Raw genomic sequence first — 25,643 nt, 5'->3', positions numbered from 1 at the left:
TTTTGACGTTATTCTACATAAAATAACATAATTCTATTTAGTATTATTGAGTTATTTAGTTTATATAGACACTAATTATGGAACGCTCAATATTATATTTTCGAAATTAATTACTTTTGTTGTTTGATATGAAGTAATCTGCTGGCGATGTCACCAAACACTTTTAGAAACCTATGGCGATGCTGCTCCGTCCTATTTCAATTATTGGCTTTAATGTTAATTAAATAAAACTCGTAATCTTGATATCAATGATCGGCTTGGAGGACACACTTAAAAATTCAAATCTACCTAAAAATGAATGAATGAATTATGACTATTTATTTTCTGTTATATGCAAGATTTGTATATTGTTTAACATTTGTATGCTATACTTTGTTCCATTATGACAGGCAACTAATTGTTTAGACACACTAAAAAAATTTTCGGTACTAGACATTGCAATTAGAACAATTAGGAGATTCTTATGTAACTATGTTCTAAAATAGTAAAATATTGTTAATATTGCGCAAACATTACAAATTTGTGCGATATGTTATCTAATATTACTTTACTTTTAATTTCGGTTAAACGTCAACTGGTGTTATCATATTGGTCAAATCTCAAACAAAATCTCCATAAAAATGATTTGTTTAAATGTACAAACAGGCAGATCCCGGCATACCATAGTAAAACACATTTTTTTTTGGCAAAATTCCTTTTTTTTATTCAACATAATTCCCTTCAAGGATGATACACTGATTATAGCGACCTTCCAACTTTTGGATACCATTTTTATAGTACGATTTGTCCTTTGCTTCAAGATAGGTCTCAGTTTCGCCGATCACCGCTTCATTCAACAAAATTTCTTCCCAGCGACCATTCTTTTGAGATCTGAGAACAAGAAATAGTCGCTGGGAGCCAGATCTGGAAAATACGGTGGATAAGGAAGCAATTCGAAGTCCAATTCATGGCTTTTTCCCATCGTTTTCACTGACTTGAAGCAGCACTTTTTTTTTTCTTCAAATGCGGCCGTTTTTCGGCGATTTCGTCCTTCAAATGGACCAATAACGCTATATAATAGTCACTGTTAATAGTCCTTCCCTTTTTAAGATTTCAAGATAGTCAATGAAAATTATCCCATGCGCATCCCAAAATACAGATGCCATAACCTTGCCAACCGACTGTTGCGTTTTCCCACGCTTTGGAGCGGGTTCATCGTATGCAGTCCATTTGGATGACTGTCGATTGGAATTTGAAGTGAAATGATGGAGACATGTTTCATCCATTGTCACATATCGACGCAAAAACTCGTTGTTGTTTTTAGTCAAAAGAGAGCTCGCGCGGCACCCACTTTGCACATAACTTTCTCATACCCAAATATTCGTGAATGATATAATGTACACGTTCAGTTGATCTTTGGGCCTTATTTCACCACGTCTAAACTTAACATAGCAATCCTTGATGATTGATTTTCCTAGGGCAGTGTCCGGAAACTCGGTATCAAGCCAAGTTTTTGCTTCAACTGTATTTTTCCTTTTAAAAAGCAATATTTTATCAACACACGAAATTCCTTTTTATAATTTTTTTTCACTCAAACTGCTATAATTTACAAACTAATAATCCGATAGCTGTCAAATTTATACACGCATCTTTTGAGGGTTAGAGCTAACTAAGCAACATATGTATTGAATCCTAGTAGCACCATCTATGTGTCATGCCGGGGACTTTTCAATTGACCTATTATAACATCATAGGGACCAGAAACTAAGGGTATAGTGTTAATAATATAGTAATAATTAGGTGCTGTTTGCTTTGGAGAATCAGAGAATTAACCAGAATGTTTAAGGGCTATTTTACATGTATTGTCATATTAAATGTTGTTGTTGAAATGAACATTTTTAATGAATGTTGAATGATATGATTTACATATGTTATGTTAAATATTTCATTAGATTTAAAAGTGGTTCCGATTTGTTTAAACCCCACAGTTGTTAGATTAGATATGAATTTTTATATTTGTTGAAGTCAACCGAAGGCTGTTATTATAGAAAATCGTTCTTTCCACATATTCAAAATGTTTCTGCCTGTATATCTTTCTCGAGTTGCATGTGTATTGCATTAATTGTTTACCACATCTCATAACAATTCTATATGATTGAATATGCAGTGATTGAGAGGCAGACGTTACACTCTGTGGCCATATTGTCAGCTATCTGATATATTATACATTTCTTCAGCCCTATTTCTAAAAAAATAAATTATATAAAACGTAATTAAACATTTCGTTTGAAAAACCTCAGTCTTTAACATGATTTTCCAAAACTTTATTTATGTTATGCAAGCCATTCCTTAATCACAACCTTCCAATCCACTTGTTAGGATCTTTTCCTCCAGTGTGCTAGGTTATGGTGCAGTGTTCATAACAAAAACTGATGGTTCCTACTAGTTCTTTAATAACTGTTTTTCAAATCAGAATAAAAACTTAATTTCTTCATGGAGACTATCTTGCACTTGGAAGAAAACACTAAATCTGCTCAAGGAATAAAACGATTTCAGTTTCCAGCACGAAGAACAACATATCTACAACGAATTATTTAAAAAAAATTATTATTAATAAAACCTAATCAAATATTGTTCTATCTTTTACGGTTTCTATCAACTATTTCTGTCTTTTTTATTTAAAATTTTTTGTTATATTATTTTTATTAGCGTATTTTCAATAGTGGCCTAATGTTCCTTTTTGAAATGTCTATGTCTATAGACAAATTTAACTAAGAAATCTGTTTCTGATTGAGTATTTATTGCTTTCGGAATTTTCAGAGTAATAATAAACAGCTGTCATTAAACTTTTCGATCTTATATTGTCCTGTTTCTTGAACTCACTGACTAAATTCATTAAACGTTATGAAGAAGCCAAAGATTGGAGTAGAGAGCTTCAGAAACACATCATTCAAAGCTACACAGAACCCTCAAAATATATATATACCAAAGCATTTTTGTGTTAATTGAAAAAAAAAATTAAGAATTTCAATGATTCGATGAATATGAACCTGAGTTGCTTTATCTATATGCGGCATAAAATTGAGTGTTCACTTAATCATCAAACAAATGACGATCATGAAATTCCCCATTAGAAGTATATCCGAGAACCTCCTTAAACGTTCGCGAAAACAATAAAAGCACAGACATATTTTTGTACGTGCCTTGTACGTTAATCCTCCTATATTTGTACAAGAAATTGTTGTATGTTAAGGTTAAGTGAAGGTTATGTATAGCGAGCATGAATGGTGTTGATTATACATAAGATGTACTAAGGCCTTCTTCATATAAGCTAATGTATGTCAATGGTGAAATTGAAGGAGCAGCAAAAATTATTTAAAATAATTTTTACTAGACCTCATAAATATAACTAACACAATAGAGTACTAGTATACTACATAAAAATGTTATATTTTAGTATAACATTTTCTTGTCTTGGTTCCCTTTGTTGTTTTGAATTAAAAAATGATCATCATTATACTATTACTACTGATGCCTGATATGTGTTTTGGTGGCTTATAATATTGTTCTTTCGTTTTTCATTATGAAAATAACATATATTAAGTTGTACGTTATTCTCTATTTAAAATGTGTGTCTCATATTTAAATTCCATTGAGATAGAATCAATGGCTACGAGGAAGTGAACAAGATGTTATAAATGATTAGGAAGTTGAGAGCAAATGCAACTTAATAACATTTCTATTTAGTTTGGTTATGTGCGACGTTTCTATTGTCTACATCATTGTACTTCATCACATCAAAATCATCAAACAAGTGACGATCATGAAATTCCTCATTAGAAGTATATCCGAGAACCTCCTTAAACGTTAGCGAAAACAATAAAAGAACAGACAAATTTTTGTAGTTGATAGGCATTGGTAATTAAGCGAAGAATTTTGTTTTGGCAGCGTTGGATGACTAGTTGATTTGAATCTTTAGTGCAACCCCATATTTGATAAGTCAATCTCTTTGATTTTAGTTCAAGTTGAGAGTATCTTCCGACTTACCAGTATAGTTGTTTTATTTTGGTTCTAATTTGTTAAACATTATATTTCCAATTTAATCTACCGTTAAGATGGATTTAGCTGATTCTGCTTGAGGAATCGGGCCTCTATTGAGTGATATAATTAGGTTTTTATTGTTTCGTCGTAATGCAAAATTAACATGAACGGATTTAGAGCTACTAAGGTGAATTTTCCAAATCTTTAGTCCATTTGTAGATTTTGTTGACTGTCACTTGTAAATTTTCTACTGACCTCGGCAGAAATATGTCCACTGCCATAATAATTGTGTCATCAGCAAAGGTTCCAAGAAGTGTTTCTTTTGTTGTTGGAATGTCAGCAGTGTAGAGCAGATACAGGAGAGGTCCTAAGACGCTCCCTTGTGGAACTCCAGGCGAAATAGTTTTAAATGTCGAAAACGCCGTTTTGTGCGAAACTCTAAATTCATCACAATGCAATTACAACCTTCAATATTTTAGGTAAATTAGTAGAACTGAGAGTTGAATAACTAACTCAAAATATACTCAAGTTGTATCAATAAATACTTATTATATTACTAAGATTCAACTATACAATTCAACTATATAATTATAGCTTTTAACGGAGACACTGAAAAACAAGAACAAAACAAAATTGATGTCAAAAGTGATATATTTCAATATACTTTTATATCGACCATGTCGATATAATCAATTATGTTTATTTATATTTGACTTTTTTATACCAATTATACCAATTAAAATTTTGTACACTATATTAAACTATATATTTACTTAAATAATAATTAACATTTATATTATTTAGATCAGATTCAGCCAACATATTTAAACAAAAAAAAGCCACAAGCATCATTATACATGAAACCAGTGAAAATATACTAAAAATCTCCAAATATGATCAACTATGATCCTTACTACAAATTTTGCTATTATTCTTAATGGACAAACCTCGTTAATGAATACACTACCGTCAGCTTTTGTTCTGTATTTACTATCCTAGAATGAATGGATGGTAAATTGCAACAAAATATATATAAATGTAATAATTATCGTTATTCCTTCTAGTAAATTATTTCTCTCATATTTTTACAATGTTTTTATCATTTATAATAATATAAATAATATTATTTCTGTTTTTTGTTATCGTTTTGAAATCTGCAGCTATATCGGTGTGATATTTTGTGTGTGTTTGTTATGTATAATTTTTCTTTGGTAACTTTATTTTTTTCATGTAGTAGCATATTTCTATGTGCATATTTCAAATATATATAATATTGCCTGCTATAAATACATATTTAACATGCCCTACCAAACAGCGTTAGATAACTAGTTACATTTACATTCTCTGTCATTATGTGAGCTTTGAAAAGTATTTTATACTGATGATTTTGTTGATATTGTCGCTGTATATGTTATAATTTTTATTCATATTTAATTTTGTTTATATTTTGGAATACATTTTCCGAGTAATATATATTACATTAACAGACACTGGGATAATATATATTCATAAACACAATGTGTCGTCTCACATTCTAAAATATGTTCATCTCTTCGATTAGCAATAAGAAACTGTTAAAAATAAAAACTAAAATTAAATTGTTAAACAATAAAAAATAGATTTTGTTATTTTTTCTCAATTTCATAACGTGTTCTCAACCACAGGCACAAACCAACAAGTATGTAAAAGTATAACCATAAAATTAACAAATTATAAACAGAAACATATTCTTCACTTCTCTCTAGTTTATAAATGTTATACCATCCATACGAATAATGAAGTTATTTTGCGTTTAAAAACAGTATTAAGATCAGTTACGGATTAATATTCTTAGCTTATATTTTTATTGTAACCATTTAGACTAAGTGGATGTAACATTTCCTGCAAGATTTATATTATCTTACAGTAAAGAAAAATTATTGTTAAAAAAACATGATAAAAACGGTGATATGACTAGGAATCTTTATAGCAAACATCTGAGCTTCACTCACTTTTATATCTCAAAATAATCCATTTATTGAAACTATTTTCAACGAAAAAAAAAAGATATGAACTCCAGTAAAAGCGCACTCCAAGAAACGACACTCATTAAAAAATACAGTACAAAACAATTAGGTCTTGATTGACACAGTGATCAAAATAATAGGCATGGCATGGTTGTTAACTTGTGCTTGAAATTGTTTATAATTAAAATTGTCTGTAAGGCAAGAGTCCTACAAGGAAAATGATCAAATTCACGCCAGTAACCAGTCTGGGTAAGACCGGATGTTTGGAGTCTACGTTCAGCAGTAGGTCCAGTGCAGATAAATCATAATTGATAAGAAGGAAACTAAGTAACGGAATATTGATATTTAATATATATATATATATATATATATATATATATATATATATATATAAATTGTATTTCAAATAATAAAATATATTTAAATATTTACATATGTATGCCTTCTTTCTTTATATACTACTAATTCGGAACTTTAATAAAATTTATGCAAATCAACTTTCATTTATTACAAAACTCTATTTACTTTTATAAAACAATATTTGTAAATTTTATAAAAGTGTGTTATAAACATATAATAGTTAACGTTTAGTTTTTAGTGATGTGTTTATAAATAAGTAGGATAAGTAGTAAAAAATAAGTAGGATATATTCAACGATGTGAATAAATTGCTATTAATTTACGTCTATTTTTATGTAGATTCTGTCAGAGCTACTTTGAATTTTAAAACATTTTGCTTATGCAGCACGGTCAATGTGAATTCATGCAGTCGTGATGTTTTGTATAAAGTAATATATAATTGATATCATATTTTATGGTTTTTGTTACTATATTTTTTTTGTATTTTTTTATAGCAATCTAATAATTAAACGCTAATCAGTTATTTGCTTTTATCCTCATTTGTTACGTTTTTAAAAGTATTTATCCTACGATACACACTTTGGGCTTAACATCTATGTCACTGTTTTTAATGTGCACTCAGTTTTACTTATAACGAGATCAAATAGTTTTGCTCTCGTTAATTTTCTACCCAAGCCATCATTATCTAGGAGCTGGAGAAGTTCAACACTGATGTGCTGATGGAGCCTCTGTCCATATCTTTGGGCACAGTCCTTGATAAAGTTATTGACAATCTCTACCTTCAACTTCTTATACAGATTATCGTTGCGAATGTATTTCTAATGTATTACATTGCTTTAACTGGTACAACCTCAGATTTGCATGCCTAAAATTAATTGTTTCTTGTTTTTTTTGGTATTAGTATTTTAGATTGTTCAGATAATGACTTTGTCATAATTTTATTATTCATAGAATTATCCAGAGAATTTAAATATTATATAGAGCACGATTAACAATATGTTAAATAAATATTCAATACTATATCTATATCTTTGAAAGTCTCTGATACCTACTTGGCAGAAATGGTTATTGTGATCAATACATAATATCACGAAGTCGAAACAGAATATTAATATTTATTTGATATTCATTTAATGACGCATATATGTATTATTCCTCGACAAATTATTCTAATATGTATCGTTACCGTATACGATGGTTGCCAACCTTGTATATCAAATATGGGATGTCGATAAAATTGTTTACATTTTGCAACTCCGTCGCGATCACTGTTTGAATTAAAAGTACTTGTACCGATGCAGAAATGTCGTATATATATACGAGACTTTATAAATGTTAAGTCACTGGGAGCTAAATCTGGCCGATACAGTAGGTGTTGTAGCAATTTCAACTTAGTAGCAGTAGGGGATCAAGGTGTGGCTAAGAGGGTGAACTATTCTTGTTGAAAATATAACATTAAGAAATCGAGGTTATCGGAGAGGTTATATGGAAGATCCCTTATATGTTAAGAAATATAATATTGGTGTGCTTTTTTAGAAATTTCCTTGCTAAAAACTGCACTTTTGGCAAAAATATATATTTTTTCTAAATTCAGAGATTACATTTAATCTACTCTGTTTATAATTACAATGGAAAAAATAACAAAAAAATGCCAAACAGACAAATCAGGACGCTATAAAATTTGAAAAAATATAGATGCGCATAGGAGTTGTGAGAATGATCTTCAATAACAACCGATAGATATATGTGTATAGAAATCGAGTGTAATGGAGGCCAGGAGAGGTAATTTAATATCAGAACTGGAAAAATTATGAATTTGTAGCTCGCTATAAATAGCTCATTCTTAGAGTTAAAGATGGAGCAAATGAGAACAGGATGAATGAAAAATGCCTCGTTAAGGAGACAACTCATTTGGTGGGGATACTTAAGGCGTATGAATGACACAAAACATCATACAGTTCAGAGGTAGATCTAAGAGAACCTGGGATGTATATATTAGGGATATACAGCAGAAGATAAGAAAAACTTCGACGGCAGTAAGCCAATTGGACAGAAACAGAAAAAACTTGAAATAATTTATACATAGAGCAAGATGTAAATCATAACTTATCTACACCATTTAGTGACACATAAGGTGCATTCAACTTTAGAAAACTGAATCACAATAACGTTGTCTTCAGTTACTGTGTGCTTTTGATATTATAATAATTATGTAATGTTATATTAGCAAAAATAAAATTTCGAATATCGTGCTATAGCGTCTTTCCGCGAATTATTTTTAACAATTGACTACCACTAATTGACGTCAAACGCTGCTACGCAAACATTATACCATATTGTTCTATTGTTTTTTTAAGGCCTGCTTAAAATGATATAGGGATCAATAATTCATTAATATCATTGTCCTAAAGACAGACATCTACAGAGTCGAATTCGACATTTTTGATATTTGCCTGACATTTCTTCTATTTGAACTGTTACCATAGATACTAAAAAAGGACCACACAAATTTTCGTTGTCGATATTAGTTAGTTGGCCCATTATATACTGGTTTAAATACATCCTTTGTCGAGGCTGATAAAACAGTACTTTACTGGTATTGTTTCATCATGTAACAGATCTTGAGTTAGTTTTGATGATTTAGAAGTGGTGATTTTGATGCATGTGAGTATACCATCCATCATTCAAATTGACTAAAAGGAATTTGAAAATTGGTATTGTGGTTTCCTTGCTCGGTTGGTTCTGTATTGCTATTTATTCAGAAAGTTTTTCTTGATCGATGGAAAATTGATTTATTATGTTGCTAAACTGCTAACGAGAGAATCTTGAGCAAGTTCCAAGGAACTAATCATATGGTAACAAAACCACTGTCACTTGATTACCTTTTGAAATTAATAAGGTCAATAATATGTTGCTAAATTGAATTATATTATTCATGATTCATTCCTGGTTACCAATGCTTTCGATTTCTATACCCATATACTTAACTTCATTCACTGGTTCAATTTTTACTCCTTCAATTGGGATATTCATTATTTCTGACTCTTCTATCATCATAAAGTTGGCCTTGCTTTTATTCACTATCAATACATCATCTTCAAAAGCTGATACAAATATTTCTACTTTGTCTCTATGAGATATATCTATTATTTCAGCCATTAATTTTATAGAGTTGCCCTTAAACTATCGCCTTGTCTTAGTCCTGCTTGGATATTGAAGAGTTTTGATTTCAGGTTGCCTGCAACGACAGCAATATTTATGCTGCATATTCCTTTTGTGTTTTTCCAATTGTATTATTTACCCTCTTTGTTACAACATAACCTATCCTTACACTATCAAAGGCCTCTTCAAAATCAATAAAAGCTAGGTATCTCTGTTTCTTGGGTTAAATTTTTTCCACTATTTGTCTTATGCTAAATATATGGTCTTATATACTTCTTCCTTTTCGCAATCCTCTTTACAATTCTTCTAACTACTTTTATACTATACAAAAGAAGATTTAAACGGTATTTTATAATTTTATAATATAACTTCATGATTGTACATATCAAAATACTCCATTTATAATTATTACAGTATCTTTTATCCCTTGTTTATATATTGGGACAAAAAGTGCTATTTCCTAGTTTGTTAAGCTCTCTTGCGCTTCACAGTTTTTAAAAGCGCAACTGTTAAAACTCCGTTTCTCCAAAGGACTTGCAGTAGAACATATAAGACCTGCGAATTACCAATCTGGCAAGTATTTCAATTTATCTCGTATAGATTTAGGGATATATGCCGTGAAGTTTGATTCTGCGACCATGCTAAGTTTTCTTCTGATCCACAATTACTAAAAGCGACATACCAAGTGATGGATTTACTGAAGGCCTTGTCCTAACGCATATTCCTTTATTAACTTAATTACGAATCTGATATGTCAATAGCACAATAAGTGAAATATATTTTGAGTATTACTGACTATCTTATCTTGACATGGTACTTTTCTGTGATTCTGCAACAATATTATAATGATGATAGATTAGACACTATAATCTATGTACTCTTCTAGGTTGCTGATGAAGGATCTGAAATGTGATCACAAGGGTTTATATGTAGTAAAATAAGTGCGAACCAAATAATTATTAACGTAACATTTTTTTAAAATAACGTCGTTTCTTATTCTAGTCGGTTTCACCATGTTCATCGTCCTTCAGATCTTGTTTGTTATCTATCATATCAGTATGTAAATGTACTAGAGATATTACCGTAATAGCGAAGCAGATATTTAGATATACGCAGTTATCTGACTCGTCGTTTCGACATCACTGGCTCCATTAATTCTGACTCGTGGAATGTGAAATGAAGACATGAAGAAACCGATGACAGAATCTACGTATTTTTAAATCAGTTTCTGTGGTGAAATATAATACTTTTAGAGTTGTATTTATTTTCAGTGATACGTGTCATTTGTTTCTGTCTCGTTAGATGTGGATATCGGTTGTCGTTTAAAATAATTTACATTAATCGCCGAGCAAGTAATGTTTTAAAATAAATTACTTGGTTCACAGTTACCTTGAGAAGTTAAAACGGTAGTGATGTTAACGTTAATATCATAATTATCAGGCATCATTAAACTACTTGCTGTGTAAATGTTTTGTTATTGATTATAATTTATTGTAACAAGGTAATATAGTAGAAGATCAATTCCCATTTTTTTACTTAATAGATTTCACAAGAAGAGTTTAGATGAAATTTGGAACTTATTGCAATTCAGGGGATTGTTAAAATAATATAACAACTTGACATACACAATATTTATTTATTAATAAGATGTTGCATCTTGTTGAGTTTATTAATGTTATTTCATTCTTGTACCAAAACATCCGTGAAGTGATTCAATGATGTTGCAGATGGAAATCCACTAATTAGTCTTTGCTCTAGAAATCCCCATAACGGTTCAATTATATTCAGGTCTGGTGATTGTGCTGGCCTTTATGGCTGTGTGTATGAGTGTATTATCATCTTGAAATATAGCAGTGTTTGATAGCAATCTTGCTATTGTATATATACTAATATATAGTCTTAGTAAGAACTTCATTATTAAGAATTTTGAGATATTAATTCGTAGTAGTGCGGAAATTGATGTTAATGAAGTGATGTGATGTTGCCGAACAAATCACACTGGAATCTTCACCATACTTGACTGTAGGTTTCTTTTGAGGTTCTTCATATGTACACCTGACCATTTCTAGGGAACAATGTAAGCGATGATTCATTAGACTTTACCACATTCTTCTAATCATCAAGGGTCCAGGTTTTGTGATCGTTGCACAATGTTTATTATATTTATATTAAACTCTTTTGCACATCACCTATGAGGTAGAGCTCTAGGCGCGTTTATGTAATGGTATCCGCTGGAGGCCTGATCTACCTAATTAAGGATTGGTTTTTCAAATAATGTATTTTATTTTAATTAGAAAACTTATTTACCATTTTACATTTAGTTCTTGTTTCCTTCATTATGATGTTTCATTGTCAAATCCTGCGTACATTTTTCTTGATAAAATTAGATTTGACCACTGCCTTATCTCTAATGCATTTGCCATATATAAACGATCATTCATTAGACCTTACCACATTCTTCCAATCATCAAGGGTCGAGGTTTTATGAACGTTGCACAATTTCTCTCGCATCCTACCTCGGCTTCCGCTATAAACGGTTTCGCAATCGCAGCCCTTTTATCAAGGTTAGGTTTGTAAAGCTCCCGTCATACTGGTTTTACTGAAACAGTATTATTTAATCGAGTGTTGAGTTCTGCTGTCTCCCTTAGTTAGCTTTGGGGTTCGCCCACTATCGCTCTTCGCCGATAATGCTTTATCATGTATAGTTTATGCTGTCACTATGATGGATACTGTCGCTTGTAAAGCGTTAACTTGTGAACGCAATACGTATACGACGATTCATTACATTATATGGAAGCAGTGTTGTAACATGCAATAAGATGTATGATGTTGCACAATATTTATATTATTTTGTCTATCCCCTGTCAGGTTACGATGCCGATCACTGTGTACAAATCATTAGTGAATTTTAAGGTCAAAATCTGAGGTCAGTAACTACGTTCCTTACCTTGTTTAGTTTTTAAGGTCCAAATATAGTCATGTTGAGATCACTAGTCATTATTTGGAGAATAAATTATGATTAATGAACAATCAATAGGATTGTCGTAATATAAGATTTATATAAAATATAGTCACTGTAAACAAGGACGTGCAGAAAAACCTGTGGTAATTTAAATCTGCGTCATCCAGAATAAAGTGTTGCGAGTCATCGTCGATGCCCCATATTACGTGTCCAACAAATTGATTCAACGCGATATCCCCTTAGAACCCAGAACGAGTGTGATTCGAAGTATTAGTGCAAAGTACTCTGAAAGACGTTAGTGCATCCCAATATACTCGTCAAACTTAAATGTGCGCGATGATAGCGATGTGCGTAGGCTCAAACGCAAACTACCATACGAACTAATTAATTGATACATAGAGTGAGATTTAATCATCTCTAGAATAAGTTCGAATAGTCTTTAGAATAAGTTAGGATATACTTTAAAATAAGTTAGAATAGTATCTAGAATAAGATTTAGATTATGTACAGCATATCACTTACTTAAGTGGTTTTCTAGATGTTAGGATGGTTATATTATATAACGGAAATCAAATAATAATTCTTATTGCCCGTGGGCAGATTGTTAATGTTTTAAGAGATTAATTTAAAAAATCTGCGTTATGGCCAATGACTTGGATTTTGCGCGCCCTCAGCTTTACAAACTATGCACCAAGATTTCATAATTGTACCAAAAACTCTTAACATAGACACTGAAGGCAAACGATCATTTGTTGGTTTTAACGCATATGGAACTGAATAGTCGTTTCAGGCGGAAGACCTACGAAGCCTACTTTTAAATTTTATAGTCAGATTAATAAATAGAATTGTTGAATTTTAGAATATAAGACTAGTAAATTATATAAATGGATATGGGTAAAAATTCATCGATTCTTTTTACCTTATAGAGATACTGATCGAGGATATCCAATTTTTTGTAATCTAAAAGATAAGATATTTATTCTAAGGACATATGGCTCCAATGAAGTTCCATAACTCTGAACAAAAAAGTAGAGTTTTATTAATATTATTATTTTCTTGACAAAATGACGTAGTTAAATTTATAAAATATTTTATGTTTTGCAATATAATTCTAGAGTTAAAGACAATATTTTTTTAATTTCTCATATAAATATTAGGTGTTTGCATGTATTCTAATAATTTTTCAAGTTTAAAGAGATATTTATTGGCAAAACTTTGACAATATATATCAATACAAATATGTTCCATCATTTTATATTTATCAATTTGGTAACATGGTAGTACCGTGTTGAAAGAACAATTCTGGTTAGGCATCGATCCTATTATTAACCCATTTCTCACTTTTTCAGCATGGGTAATAAACATTTTTTCACCTTGTTGATCTTTCCCATGGGATCTAAACGTCTGGTAACAGTTCATGGACATTCATTCTTTGTTATTAACATCAAAATCATCACTTTTAACTAAAACGGACAATTGAGTCAAAAGTTTGTAAAAGTGAAGCTCGAAAATATAATTTTAAGCATATTTGGTGATATATATGTTCTCATATATATCATTGATCAAAATAAACGCAAGTAATAATTGAATTAATTTAACACAATAATTCTGCAGTCCTGCATTTTCATGGTCTAAAGATAGAGATATATCAAGATATTGACTTATTGGTTAATATATTTTCTTTTATTTTCTGGTTAAATGTTCAATGTTTTGGTAGCCAGTAGAATAATCCATAATGAATAATCTAGTAAACATCCAGCACCATCAGTCACAGAGTCCGTTCTGGAATTAGAATAACCTATGGAAAGCTGTGGACTCGACAAAGAGTATTTAAGTTGATTAGAAATAGTTCTCAGTTAGTTCAGAGACGTTGAAGAAAGGAATGAAATTGTCAAACATAAGGACTGACAGTTTGAAGAATAAATGTTCTGGAGTGAAGGACATCAGCACAAAATTGATCTTGATAGAGAAGAATTGTGAGGAAGATTTGAGTATGTTTTAAGGGAAAAGAACACGTCATAAAGTATTTAAAAAATATTAAATAATTTTAAAATATTTATACAGAATTTGCTGCTGTGAATGCTTTGTGAAGCTTATTGCAACCATGGTTTATCGATTTCAACATCTGAATACTGGTTTCGAACTTTTAAAATTGGTGATATTGATATTGAAGACATATAGGGTTCTGCACACCAGCCGTATTCTCCAGATTTTTATCATTTAATTATCACATGTTTCGGCATATCTGTCGTGATCTCTCTAAATAGTGCTTCACTTTTTACGAGGATACTAAAAAATGTGGCGATTCGTGGATAGCCTCAAAAGGTACATCACTCTTTTGAGATATGATTTTAAATTACGTGAAAGATGGGAAAAAGTAGCGGTTATATAGTCTATTCAAAGTTTTTTAGTAATGCGTCATGGATATTGTTGAAACATTGCAATGTTGCCGCATCTACTTTAATTTACAAGAAAATTCTAATCTAAATAAAATAATTGAACAAAAATGTTATCAAATATAATTTATTTCAACATTATAGTACATCTAATACATATATTATCAAAGACTTAAAACTAAAATTAAGGACACAGGTATAATAGTTTGTAGGTTACATTTTTTTATTTACATTGAACTCTTTTCCACACCACCCCTGTGGTGGAGTTTCTGGGCTCCTTTTTTTATGTAGTGGTATCTCCCCGGAGGCTTAATCCACTTAATTAACAATAGTATATCTGAGAAATGTATTTTATTTTCATTCGAGAGGATATTTACCTTTTACGCCTAGTTCCTGTTTCCTTCGATGGTGTGTTTATTTGTCAAGTCATCTTGGTATCACTGCATATTATTTCTTCTGCTACTATCTGTGTACACCATTCTTCATAAAATTAATCACTGAATTATGTCTAATGCATTTACCTTATCTACAAAACAGTTGGTATTCATTCTGTCCTCATACGTTCTGATTTAATGCTTATGTTTAATTTAGAACTAATCTGTCTAAAACATGTTCACGATTCCATCATTTATCAATTGCTTCCTCTGTATATCTTATCAAACCAAACCAACCCAAACCAAAATTTTTGAAGGAATAACCTTCTCGACCATCAATATATCTACAATTAATTATTAATAAATATGATGGTCAACAAAACAATCGAATGCTACTGTAACTTTTACATTTTTCCATCAATTTTTGTCTTTACACTTTTTTTGTTACTGTTTTGCCAAGAGTGCTACAATGAACCATTTTGAAATATTCAAGTTTCGTCAAGATACACAAATTCAAATAGTTTATCTTCCTTGGTCTTATTTTATGCCTTTAAAAATTGAATTCTTATTAAGGCAATATCTGGAATGTCCATTAAACCTCTCCGAGGGTTATACTTACACCTTTTAAACCCCATGCCCTATAAGAGTGTATGAAAGGCTGTTTCATACTTTCCACAGAGACAATTTTCTCTAAAATAATTTTATTAAATTATGTTTATATCGATAAAATAATTTAGTTTTTAGACATGTAGTAGATAGATAATTTTATATGTACCCGATAAAAACAATGTTGGATATGCATTTACCCTAATACCTGTTCGTGAAGGAAGGGTAATTCTAAATTTTTCACTAAAATGTCTCTGACAGACACCATGACGTTGATATATTTCCATTGTGGTTTATCCAGGTAACTTACTACTATTTACTTGATGAACCCATTTTTGGAAAGGAGCGAGATCATTCTTTGGGAAACGATGTCCAATTTCCGTAGTAGATTTTTACCCCGATACACTACATCTTTTACTATACTGACGCATCGTCATACATTCTTGTATTATTACTCCATATTAATTAATGTAAAACAGAAAATATGCACAACGTAAGACGAAAATTTCTTGATCTAGACAAAAACCAAAACCTACAAACAACAAACTTAAAAATGGACGCCCATAGAAAATGCTGACTTCACACAATTTGATCGACCAATCACGTTCTTGTTAGTGGCGGCACCAGGAATTTAAACTAGCCAATCACAATTTGCGATCGCAGCGCTACCGTTGATTGAACTAAGCAAAACATTTCCCCAAGGTCGCCTATACCGTGAAATTTCTATTTTTTCTATGACTATAGATGAACAATATTCTGAATAACGTACATAATACAGATTTTTCACTACAAACCTTTAAATTAAAAAAATATCCTCTAAAACTGATCTATAGGTCGATATAAAATATTATTTAATTCATAAATAGGTATAAAAAATCTATAGTTTCTTCAATGAATATTTCTATTTACTACGGTCATACCAATATTATATAAACATAATTTGCCTTTGATGAAGAAAAAAAACTGAAACAAATACCGGTGTTAGTTCGCAATTTTAGCGTTGGTTTTTGTTAAGTAATTTCAGATTAATGCTGATAAAAACGAGGTTAAATTGACAGACAAACGCCGTAAATTAAACGCGGTGAGTCAGATTCCCGTCCAAGTAACAGTCCGATTTTCCATAGATGGATATTGTAAATTGTACGAGTTAAATTACAATTTCGTATTTCATTTAGATTCATTCTGCGCCGGCTGGTAGGTACTTGCGCGATGCAGATGCTAATAATAAAACTGCGGCAGCGGCGAATTCATTTAATGACTCTTTTAATAAAAACATTAATTTTTCATCCGGTCTAGTATTATGGTGGTTGTTTTTTCCATAATTGTGAATGAAACTTGTATTTGATAATGCAATTTGTTATTGTTGTTAATATTTCTCGGTAATTCATTTATTTTTGGTGTTGTTTATTATGTCCAAGTCTCTCGTCTTGTGGTCATGCTAAATTATGAAGATTGTGAATTAATGTTGAGGCTTTTTTCAATTTCAAGAATCTGTTGTTAAAAAATAGTTACTAAAATTATGTAATAAATTATTTACTATGTATTTTTATTATTTATGTTTATCATATATGAAAGTATAGTCCATTCAATAAAACTGTGAACTCACGTCATAGATTTAGTATGACATTAAAATATCGTAATGTTGCCGCATCAATTAATTTAATATTAGCTTTGACATATGACAAAATTATAATGCAAATAAAATAACGAAACAAAAGGTTATAATATTATTAATTAACAATTGTTTATTATGTATATAACAATGTTTTTTTCAGGTAATGCATTTTATTTTCATTATAGTGCTTATTTATCTTTTACGTTTTTGTTTTCTTCATTGCTGTCTTTCTTTTTCAAATCATCTTGATATTATTGTATTTTTCCTTAGTTTTTTCTGTTAATATCTGCGTACATTTTTCTTGGTAAACTTAGATTTATTTAATGCATTTCCTCAAATGCATGGTAAATGCCGTATCTGCAAAACGGTTAGTTTTCTCTCCTCATACATTATAACCAAATGCATATTGTAACCCATACATATTCTGAAGAATTACAGACATATCTATTCACACAAATACTTTTCCATAGTTATCCTATATTAAATTTATGCTGTTGGTAATTTTCAGTGGTAGGCAGGACACATAGATGGCGCTACTAGAATTAAATCCATATGTCTTTTAGTTATTTTAGTAATTAAATCCGTATGTTATGTTACGTTTGTGAATTATAGCATTTTAAGTGAAGCAACTTTTACTATTGTGAAAAAAATAGATGAAAAGGAATTTCGCGTGTTGATAAAATATTGCTTTTTGAAGGGAAACAATACAGTTGAAGCAAAAACTGTATTGATGCCAAGTTTCCGGACACTGCCTCTGGAAAATCAACCATCAAGCAATCCTTATGCTAAGTTTAGACGTGGTGAAAAGACGGTGAATGCAATTGACGCCCAAAAGAGATTGTTACCGACGAAAACATTAAAAAAATCCACAGAATGATTTTGAATGACCGTAATTTGAAATTGAATTAAACAGCAGACACTCCAATGATACCGACTGAATGCGTACATTATATCATTCACGAATATTTGGGTATGAGGAAGCTCTGGGCAAAGTGGGTACCGCGCGAGCGCACTTTTGACCAAAAACAACCACGAGTTGATGATTCGGAGCAGAGTTTGAAGATGATCAAGTGTAAAAAACCCGGGTTTTGTCATCGATATGTGACAATGGATGAAATATAGCATCATCATTTCACTCCCAAGTCCAATCGACAGTCATCTGAGTGGGGTGCATACGATGAACCCGCTCTAAAGCATGGGAAAACGCAACAGTCGGCTAGCAAGGTTATGGCGTCTGTATTTTGGGATGCGCATGGTGTAATTTTCATTAACTACCTTGAAAGGACGGACAATCAACAGCGACTATTACATAGCGTTATTGGACCGTTTGAAGTCAGTCACCGCGTCCCTTGTCAGTGAAAACGATGGCAAAAATCCATGAATTGGACTTCCTCATTCACCGTATTCTCCAGATCTCGTCCCCAGCGACTATTTCCTGTTCTTAGATCTCAAAATAATGCTCGCTATAATCAGTGTATCATCTTTGAAGGGGATTATCTCAATAAAAAAATTTTGCTAAAAAAATGTGTTTTACTATTGTAGGACGGGGACTTTTCAATTGATCTGTTAAGACATCTCAAGAGTTTTTTTTCAGTCATTGTCACTTTCTGAGTCACTATTCAAGACATTTACTAAATTGTTATTTTCGGCTCTATCAAATACTTGTTCACGATTCCACCATTTATCAATTTTTTCTTCTATGCGTCTGATGGAGTTTATCCAAACTATTGTAGACAGTGTTTCAACAATTTCGAACAGATAATTATAATTCTCTACCACACACCATATTAAATCGATTGGATTGAATATGCAATGAGAGGAGGAAGATGTAATACTTAGTGGCTATAGTTTTCGGCCATCTGTGTATCTTTTTTCAGGCCCATTTTAAAAATAGTAAATTACATAAAACATAATTATTAACATTTTATTTATATTTACCGAGTGCCGGCTTGGTTGGCGCAGTGGTCTAAGAGACAGGACGGTCCTGGGGCGTGGATGTATTTTATTTTTGTGATTGCAATTGTAATTATCTTTATATCCAACAGTGGAAAATGCGACATGGAATAACTATCCCAGTATCCAAAAATGTTAAGGTTCATTTTTCCATGGTAGTCGCTTTATACCATAAGTATGCAGTCGTGATGAAATTATTATCGTTTAATCATGCGACACTAGATGGAGTAACATATTTTTATGCTATAGTGTATTTTACAAGTTATAAAGTTTCTATGTCTTTAAGTACAGCATTTATTAGGCTACTAAGACCATTTATAGAAGAAATGAAACAATTAAGAGCAACAACTGTTTCTGTATCATCGGTTGTTCTACCAATTGCCATTTTAGAAGGAATTCTTAATGATATTGATTCATCCAAAGATATAATTGATTGATGTAAAATTAAAATATTATGTATTACGCTAAAAAGGTAAAAAGTTGGTATTTTATAGAAAAAATATGTTTACGGGATGCTATCTAATATATTTGGTGAATTGTTCTTGAATTGAACAAATAGAAAATAGAAAAATACATTATTGGATATTCACATTTCTTTAGTGCTATCAATTTAATATGAACTATTCCATCATTTTCTTTTGTTATATTGAAAACGAACTTCTCATCTATTTCCAAAAACTCACTTATTTAGCCAAAAAATGATGTCACATCATTATTTGTAAAATTTTATCCTGAAAACTGTGATGTATAACGAAAAGCTTAAAATTAACATTTGTGAAAAGGTATCTGCTAAGATGACTGTGATATTATTTATATGGCAAAATCGAGGAATAAAATAGAAGTTATAATATATATTAAAAAACTTAACTAAACAACTAAATAACTTAACGAGAAGTTGAAAATACAGACATCAAAAAGAGTTGGTCTAAGGCCGACACGTACAAAAATTTACGTTGAGAACCAAGATAAGTGTACAAGAAAATGATATTCAATGTTTTATAATATCAACTTTTGTAAAAAACGTTAACCAGATGAAGTAATATTCGAAAATATCATATAGATCTATAGATATAGAAGTCACCAGTGGCTCAATATACGTCAATATATATCACTATACTACATACACAGCATATATCACACCACTACTATATATCAGTATTGACACAAACAGCGATGTTATTTTTATCAATAACAGAAAATATTAAGTTCATCAATGTCCATGTTTTATTGATTCAATGATGTCCAATGAATTAAATTAGTCGAAGTTGCATGATCATTCTTTTGCAAAATATCAGTTCACCATGGCTTCGATTTTCTGTGAAAAAGATAGTAAATAAAAACATCAGAGTTACAAAAAATCCATTAAAACAGAAGGTGTACTGTTGCGACAGAACACTTTCAGTTTACCATAATCATCTAAAATAAAATGCGCAGAAACAATCAGGGAATGTTAATTTAATTAAAAAAAAATTTTAAATTAAAAAAAAAATAAACAGTGAAAATCCATGCCTCCCACGTGGACAACTGTAGGTGGCTTTCTCACGCGTTGGTAAAAAAAAATTTGTATGTACAAACAGGAGAAAACATCGAAAATATTCTGAACCACATCAGTAATTAGATTATAAAGTTACACACTCTTATTTTTCGTATGCCGAGTACTGCTAATTAGATATACAAATGTGTATCCTATGTTTATTAATAAAACGTGTCATCAATTTATTAATGAGCCCGAAGGAATTACTGGAAGAGCTAAGCTTTGCGATTTTGTTTATTATTTAATTATTACATTGTTACTAGTCGTTTCCGTCTAACCTACAATTTGTCTTAATGATAACTTAAATCTAGTTATATAACTAGGAGGACGCATCCGCCCTCCTTAGTCTCTAGTGAAATAATGTTTATACATGACACTGCTGTATTTTTTATTATAAGCACCTCACTACACAACACTACAAAATATCAGATGGTTTGATTCTTTTGAGTCTGTGTCCTGCTGTGATGGTATCCAAAAGTTGCAATACTTCAATATTCTCATGAGAATGGAGTCTTTCCTCATGCCCCCTTGCAATTTTCTTGATTTCTTGACTAACTGTGGGTATCGGAAGGTCTCGATGTAGGTAGTCAGTCCTATAGTATTTGGGTGCGCACACAATACTTCTAAGGACTTTGTGTTCCGAAAAATTTGTACTTTGTATATGTTACTCTTTACAGAACATCCCCATAATTCAACTCCCTGCGTCCATATAGGTTTCAGTATTTGCTTATATAATAGAAATTTTTTATATATTGCTAATTGTGATTTTCTTCCAATTAGCCAATACATTTTCCTATAGGAACTATATTTCAATTCCAGTTTTTTTTCTTCCTTATATGTTCTTTCCAGCGATGTTTTGCATCAAGATTCATTCCGGGATATTTAGCGTTGTTGCTATATAGAATTATAATATAATTTATTGTTATCGGTGCTTGTATAGTCTGATTGTAGATTACTGCACATGCACACATTTACTTTCGTCAATTTTTATTTTTCTACCTTGTGTACAATTATTTATATTGTCACTTGCCTGTTGTAATTTTCCTGTGGCTTCTTCACTATGGTCTCTGACAGCTATAATCGCAGTATCATCAGTAATATTCTCCATTTGTTGTATATCACAAGTGCAGAGTAGATAAAGCTTTGGCTCCAGTACACTTGCTTGTGATACATCTGTTTAACTTCTTTTATTGTAGAGTAAGCTACTTCTTCTTTAACTCTAAATATTCTGACTGTAATGTACAATTTTAGTAGTTAGGTGTGTTATGGTAAAATTTTATGTAGTTCATAAACAAGGCCTTCATGTTAAACCTTATCAAAGGCTTGTGTTACTAAGAATATAGCTGAGCATACTTTTTACTTTCGTAGGCTTTTTCAATGACATTTGTTACTCTGTGGACTTGGTCAACTGTTGAATGCTTGTTAATAAACTCAAACTGTGTTGATATTAGGTTCTTTCTCTCTATGATCACTTTTATTCTTTTCAATAGGAGTTTTTCAAAATCTTTAAATATTATTGGCAGCAGTGATATAGGTCTATAGGCTTTTATTTCGTTTGGTGACTTCCCAGGTTTTTGGGGTCATTATAATTTCCGCCATATTCCGAATGTCTGGGACATGTTTTAATCTAAATGCTGTATTGATCAAGTTGGTGAGTTTTATAATTATCTGTCTAGGTAGTTTGTGCAGTAATTCTCCTATTATTAAATCATAACCTGGTGATTTCCTGGAGTCAATGTCAGTTTTAATAACTTTGGTTGGCTCTTTCGGCGCGGCTAATCCAATCATTGATTTTTCAGTTCCTATTCCAGCAAATGCTTCTGCTTTTTGGTGATTATCGCGTGCCTGGTTCCCACATAACTCTTTTATACGTGGAGTTTTGCGAATGAACTGGATAATTTAATGCTGATGTTTTCCTCTATGAAAGATGAAATATTAAAATTGTGCCTAATTTTTAATTTTGTTGTTGACGAATATATGGCGCTCAATAAAATTATTGAATAAGTCTATACTTTTACTATATTATGTTATAAATAGTCATTATAGTCACCGAAGTCATTTAATCGTAATTTAAACATTTACGCCACTTTAAGATAATTAAATTATTGGATAGAATTCTATAAATAATACAAAATATAATAAACAAAATAAATAATTTCCACTCTGACATTACTGTTTTAACAATTAACAACTTTTTATTGGTAATAACCTTTACGTTCATAGTCTCTGTATTTTATAATTATATTTAATAGTTAGCAAGTATCTCTAATAAGTTTATTTTTGTTTCAGTGAGGACGGGTTGATTATGAACTAAGTAAAATGACGGAAGTGGCTAGTTTGTTACCGAATAATCACCGATTAACGTCAGTGCAGCATTATGAAGCTGGGCCACCTGCAGGAATGGAACTGGTGAGTCATTATGCCCCCAAGCATTATAGAAGCTTTGGAAAATTTGGCAAAAAATTGTCCGTCGCATCGTATTACCAACATGAAAAATAAGTAAAATATTAAGATAACATCCATTTGTTATAGTACGTTCATTTTTTAACGCAAGCTATAGATTAACTAATTATAACAATACATTTATATACTTATGAATATAGTTTCTTTATATACGCAACCCAACATACAACTATGGCGGTTTCTCTGTACGTGGAGTGGACTAACCTTAATACAGCCGTTTAACTATTTAATTTTTACTGCATTTTTTATTATTTCTGTACGAACGGACGCATCTGCAGTAGAAAAATAAAGACCAAATAGTTGATTTCCGCAATTAATTACGAAATAGGTGGATTTATCTAAATAACGAACACGGTCAGCGAAAAGTTGTTATGTTACTTCCAATTAAGATTAATTAATGTACTACATTTCCGTTTAAAATCGATGTAATTTGTTGTGAAGGTCTTAAAATGTGTTTATATATATATATATATATATATATATATATATATATATATTAGTATTATTTTAATTTAGTATATAATTACTTACTGATTACACTTAGTATAGCACTTAATGTCTTTGAGGACAACTTTAAATCATTTTTGTCAAGTGTGGTTTAAAGTAAAATGTAAAACATATTCACGTCTTCTAAAATGTAATACAAATTCCTTCATTGTTTCGTTCCGTTTGATATTTTTCTATCTCTCATTATATTTTAATGATTATCATTTAATGAATTAAGTAATCTTATTATATAGTATAATATACATGGCGCATTTCCATGATGATTTTTCACAATTAATCTCCTACGAGGGAGAACAACGATTGTTGTGACAAAGTATTATTTTAGACAACAATTAAAATTAGTATTGATTGGTGTGATATGATCGACTGTGTATTCAATGTTTTCTGTTTAGTAATAGTTGATGGATGTTACCGATTACTGGACTATCCAAGTCTTCATTACTACGTATTAGATTTAGAAATTTTTAATTTAATTCTTGCATCATAACATTGCGTTTTAGTTATTTAAATTGCATTTTTGTTGTGTTACTTGGATGTATTATTTTAATCAGCAATATCTATTGGCGAAAATTCAAAGTATCAATGTAAACAGCCTAACCTAACCCTTAAGCTTTATGATTTTGACATTTCTCTACCTAAAATAACAGTTTTACATTGAGTATTCTTGTGTTTCAAGTGTTGTTCACGGAACGCTCAAATACTTTAAATACTTTTGTGGTCTGATTTGAAGAAATCTCTTGTAAAAGCCCTACAAATATTTTTAGAAACTTATGTTGATGCCACCCGGTTATATCTCAATTGTAAAGATTTAAAGTTGTGATTTTGATGTTAATAACAAAAAACAGTTTGGAGGGCCAAAAAAGTTCGAGTTGTAAGACATATTGTATGAAAATCTAGCTGAAACTCTCAAGAAACTATGGAAGAATGTATGGAATTGGCTGAAAATGCCATTTCGGGCTGTTTCAACATTGTAGTTTCATTACTTGCCGTTACTAAAATGTAGTGTATTAAGAGTAACAGATATTAAATGAAATTGTTATGGCTACTGACGTCAAGACACAGAGTCATACTATTGCTTATATGCTGTATTATACGCTATACACATTGCAAAAGGTATGAACGATACACTCTTGCAGATATAGATCCTTGTGATTCTGCATTTATTCAGATCGATTTAGCATGACGTGACTGGCATACGATTCCGAAATGCTGACGAAATGTGAAAATGGATCGATGATATAAATAACTGCCAAGCTAATGTTGTTCTTTCACCAGGGTATTACCAGGTTGCCAGAAAATGAGAATAAGTTGTAGAAAATAATTAAAACTATTTTGATTATATTTATGTTAGATTTATTAAAATAGTGATTTATTTGCCTAACAGGCAAGACCAGACAATTTGTCAATGTCAATTTATATCCAAGGGAGACTATTATGGAAGCATTCCGTGGTGTTGACATTGCTCATTTATGCTGACTTAGCGTCTGATTGTTGCACAGGGATTGGATATTGTATTTGATTGTTAACATATACATTATTAATTTTTGTCAATAAATACTTTTATAAAGTGAAAACATTATCATAATACATGCAATCACATGATGTCTCCTTTTGGCGTCTTCTATCAGTCCTTCTCTTTTATTATGTTTTTGTTATGCTTTCCAGTTTCATAATTTCTTCCACCAT

General features: G+C 30.9%; 1 protein-coding gene across 1 annotated transcript in view; it reads left to right on the top strand.

The window, feature by feature from the left end:
* The window catches only part of chas (chascon), a 202,157-nt gene that overhangs the window by 29,746 nt on the left and 146,768 nt on the right, over window positions 1-25,643 (top strand). The window contains exon 2 of the mRNA XM_076415298.1: window positions 23,277-23,396. Within this exon, the coding sequence (XP_076271413.1) occupies window positions 23,307-23,396 (90 nt within the window). The 5' untranslated portion in view covers window positions 23,277-23,306. The remainder of the gene's footprint in view (window positions 1-23,276; window positions 23,397-25,643) is intronic.

The sequence above is a fragment of the Rhynchophorus ferrugineus genome, unplaced genomic scaffold, assembly GCF_030347505.1.
Source record: "Rhynchophorus ferrugineus isolate W39M unplaced genomic scaffold, kcgeb_rfMv2 rfM1, whole genome shotgun sequence".
NCBI lineage: Eukaryota > Metazoa > Arthropoda > Insecta > Coleoptera > Curculionidae > Rhynchophorus > Rhynchophorus ferrugineus.
The sequence above is the reverse complement of the archived record's forward strand: the minus strand, read 5'-3'. Positions and strand labels throughout refer to the sequence as shown.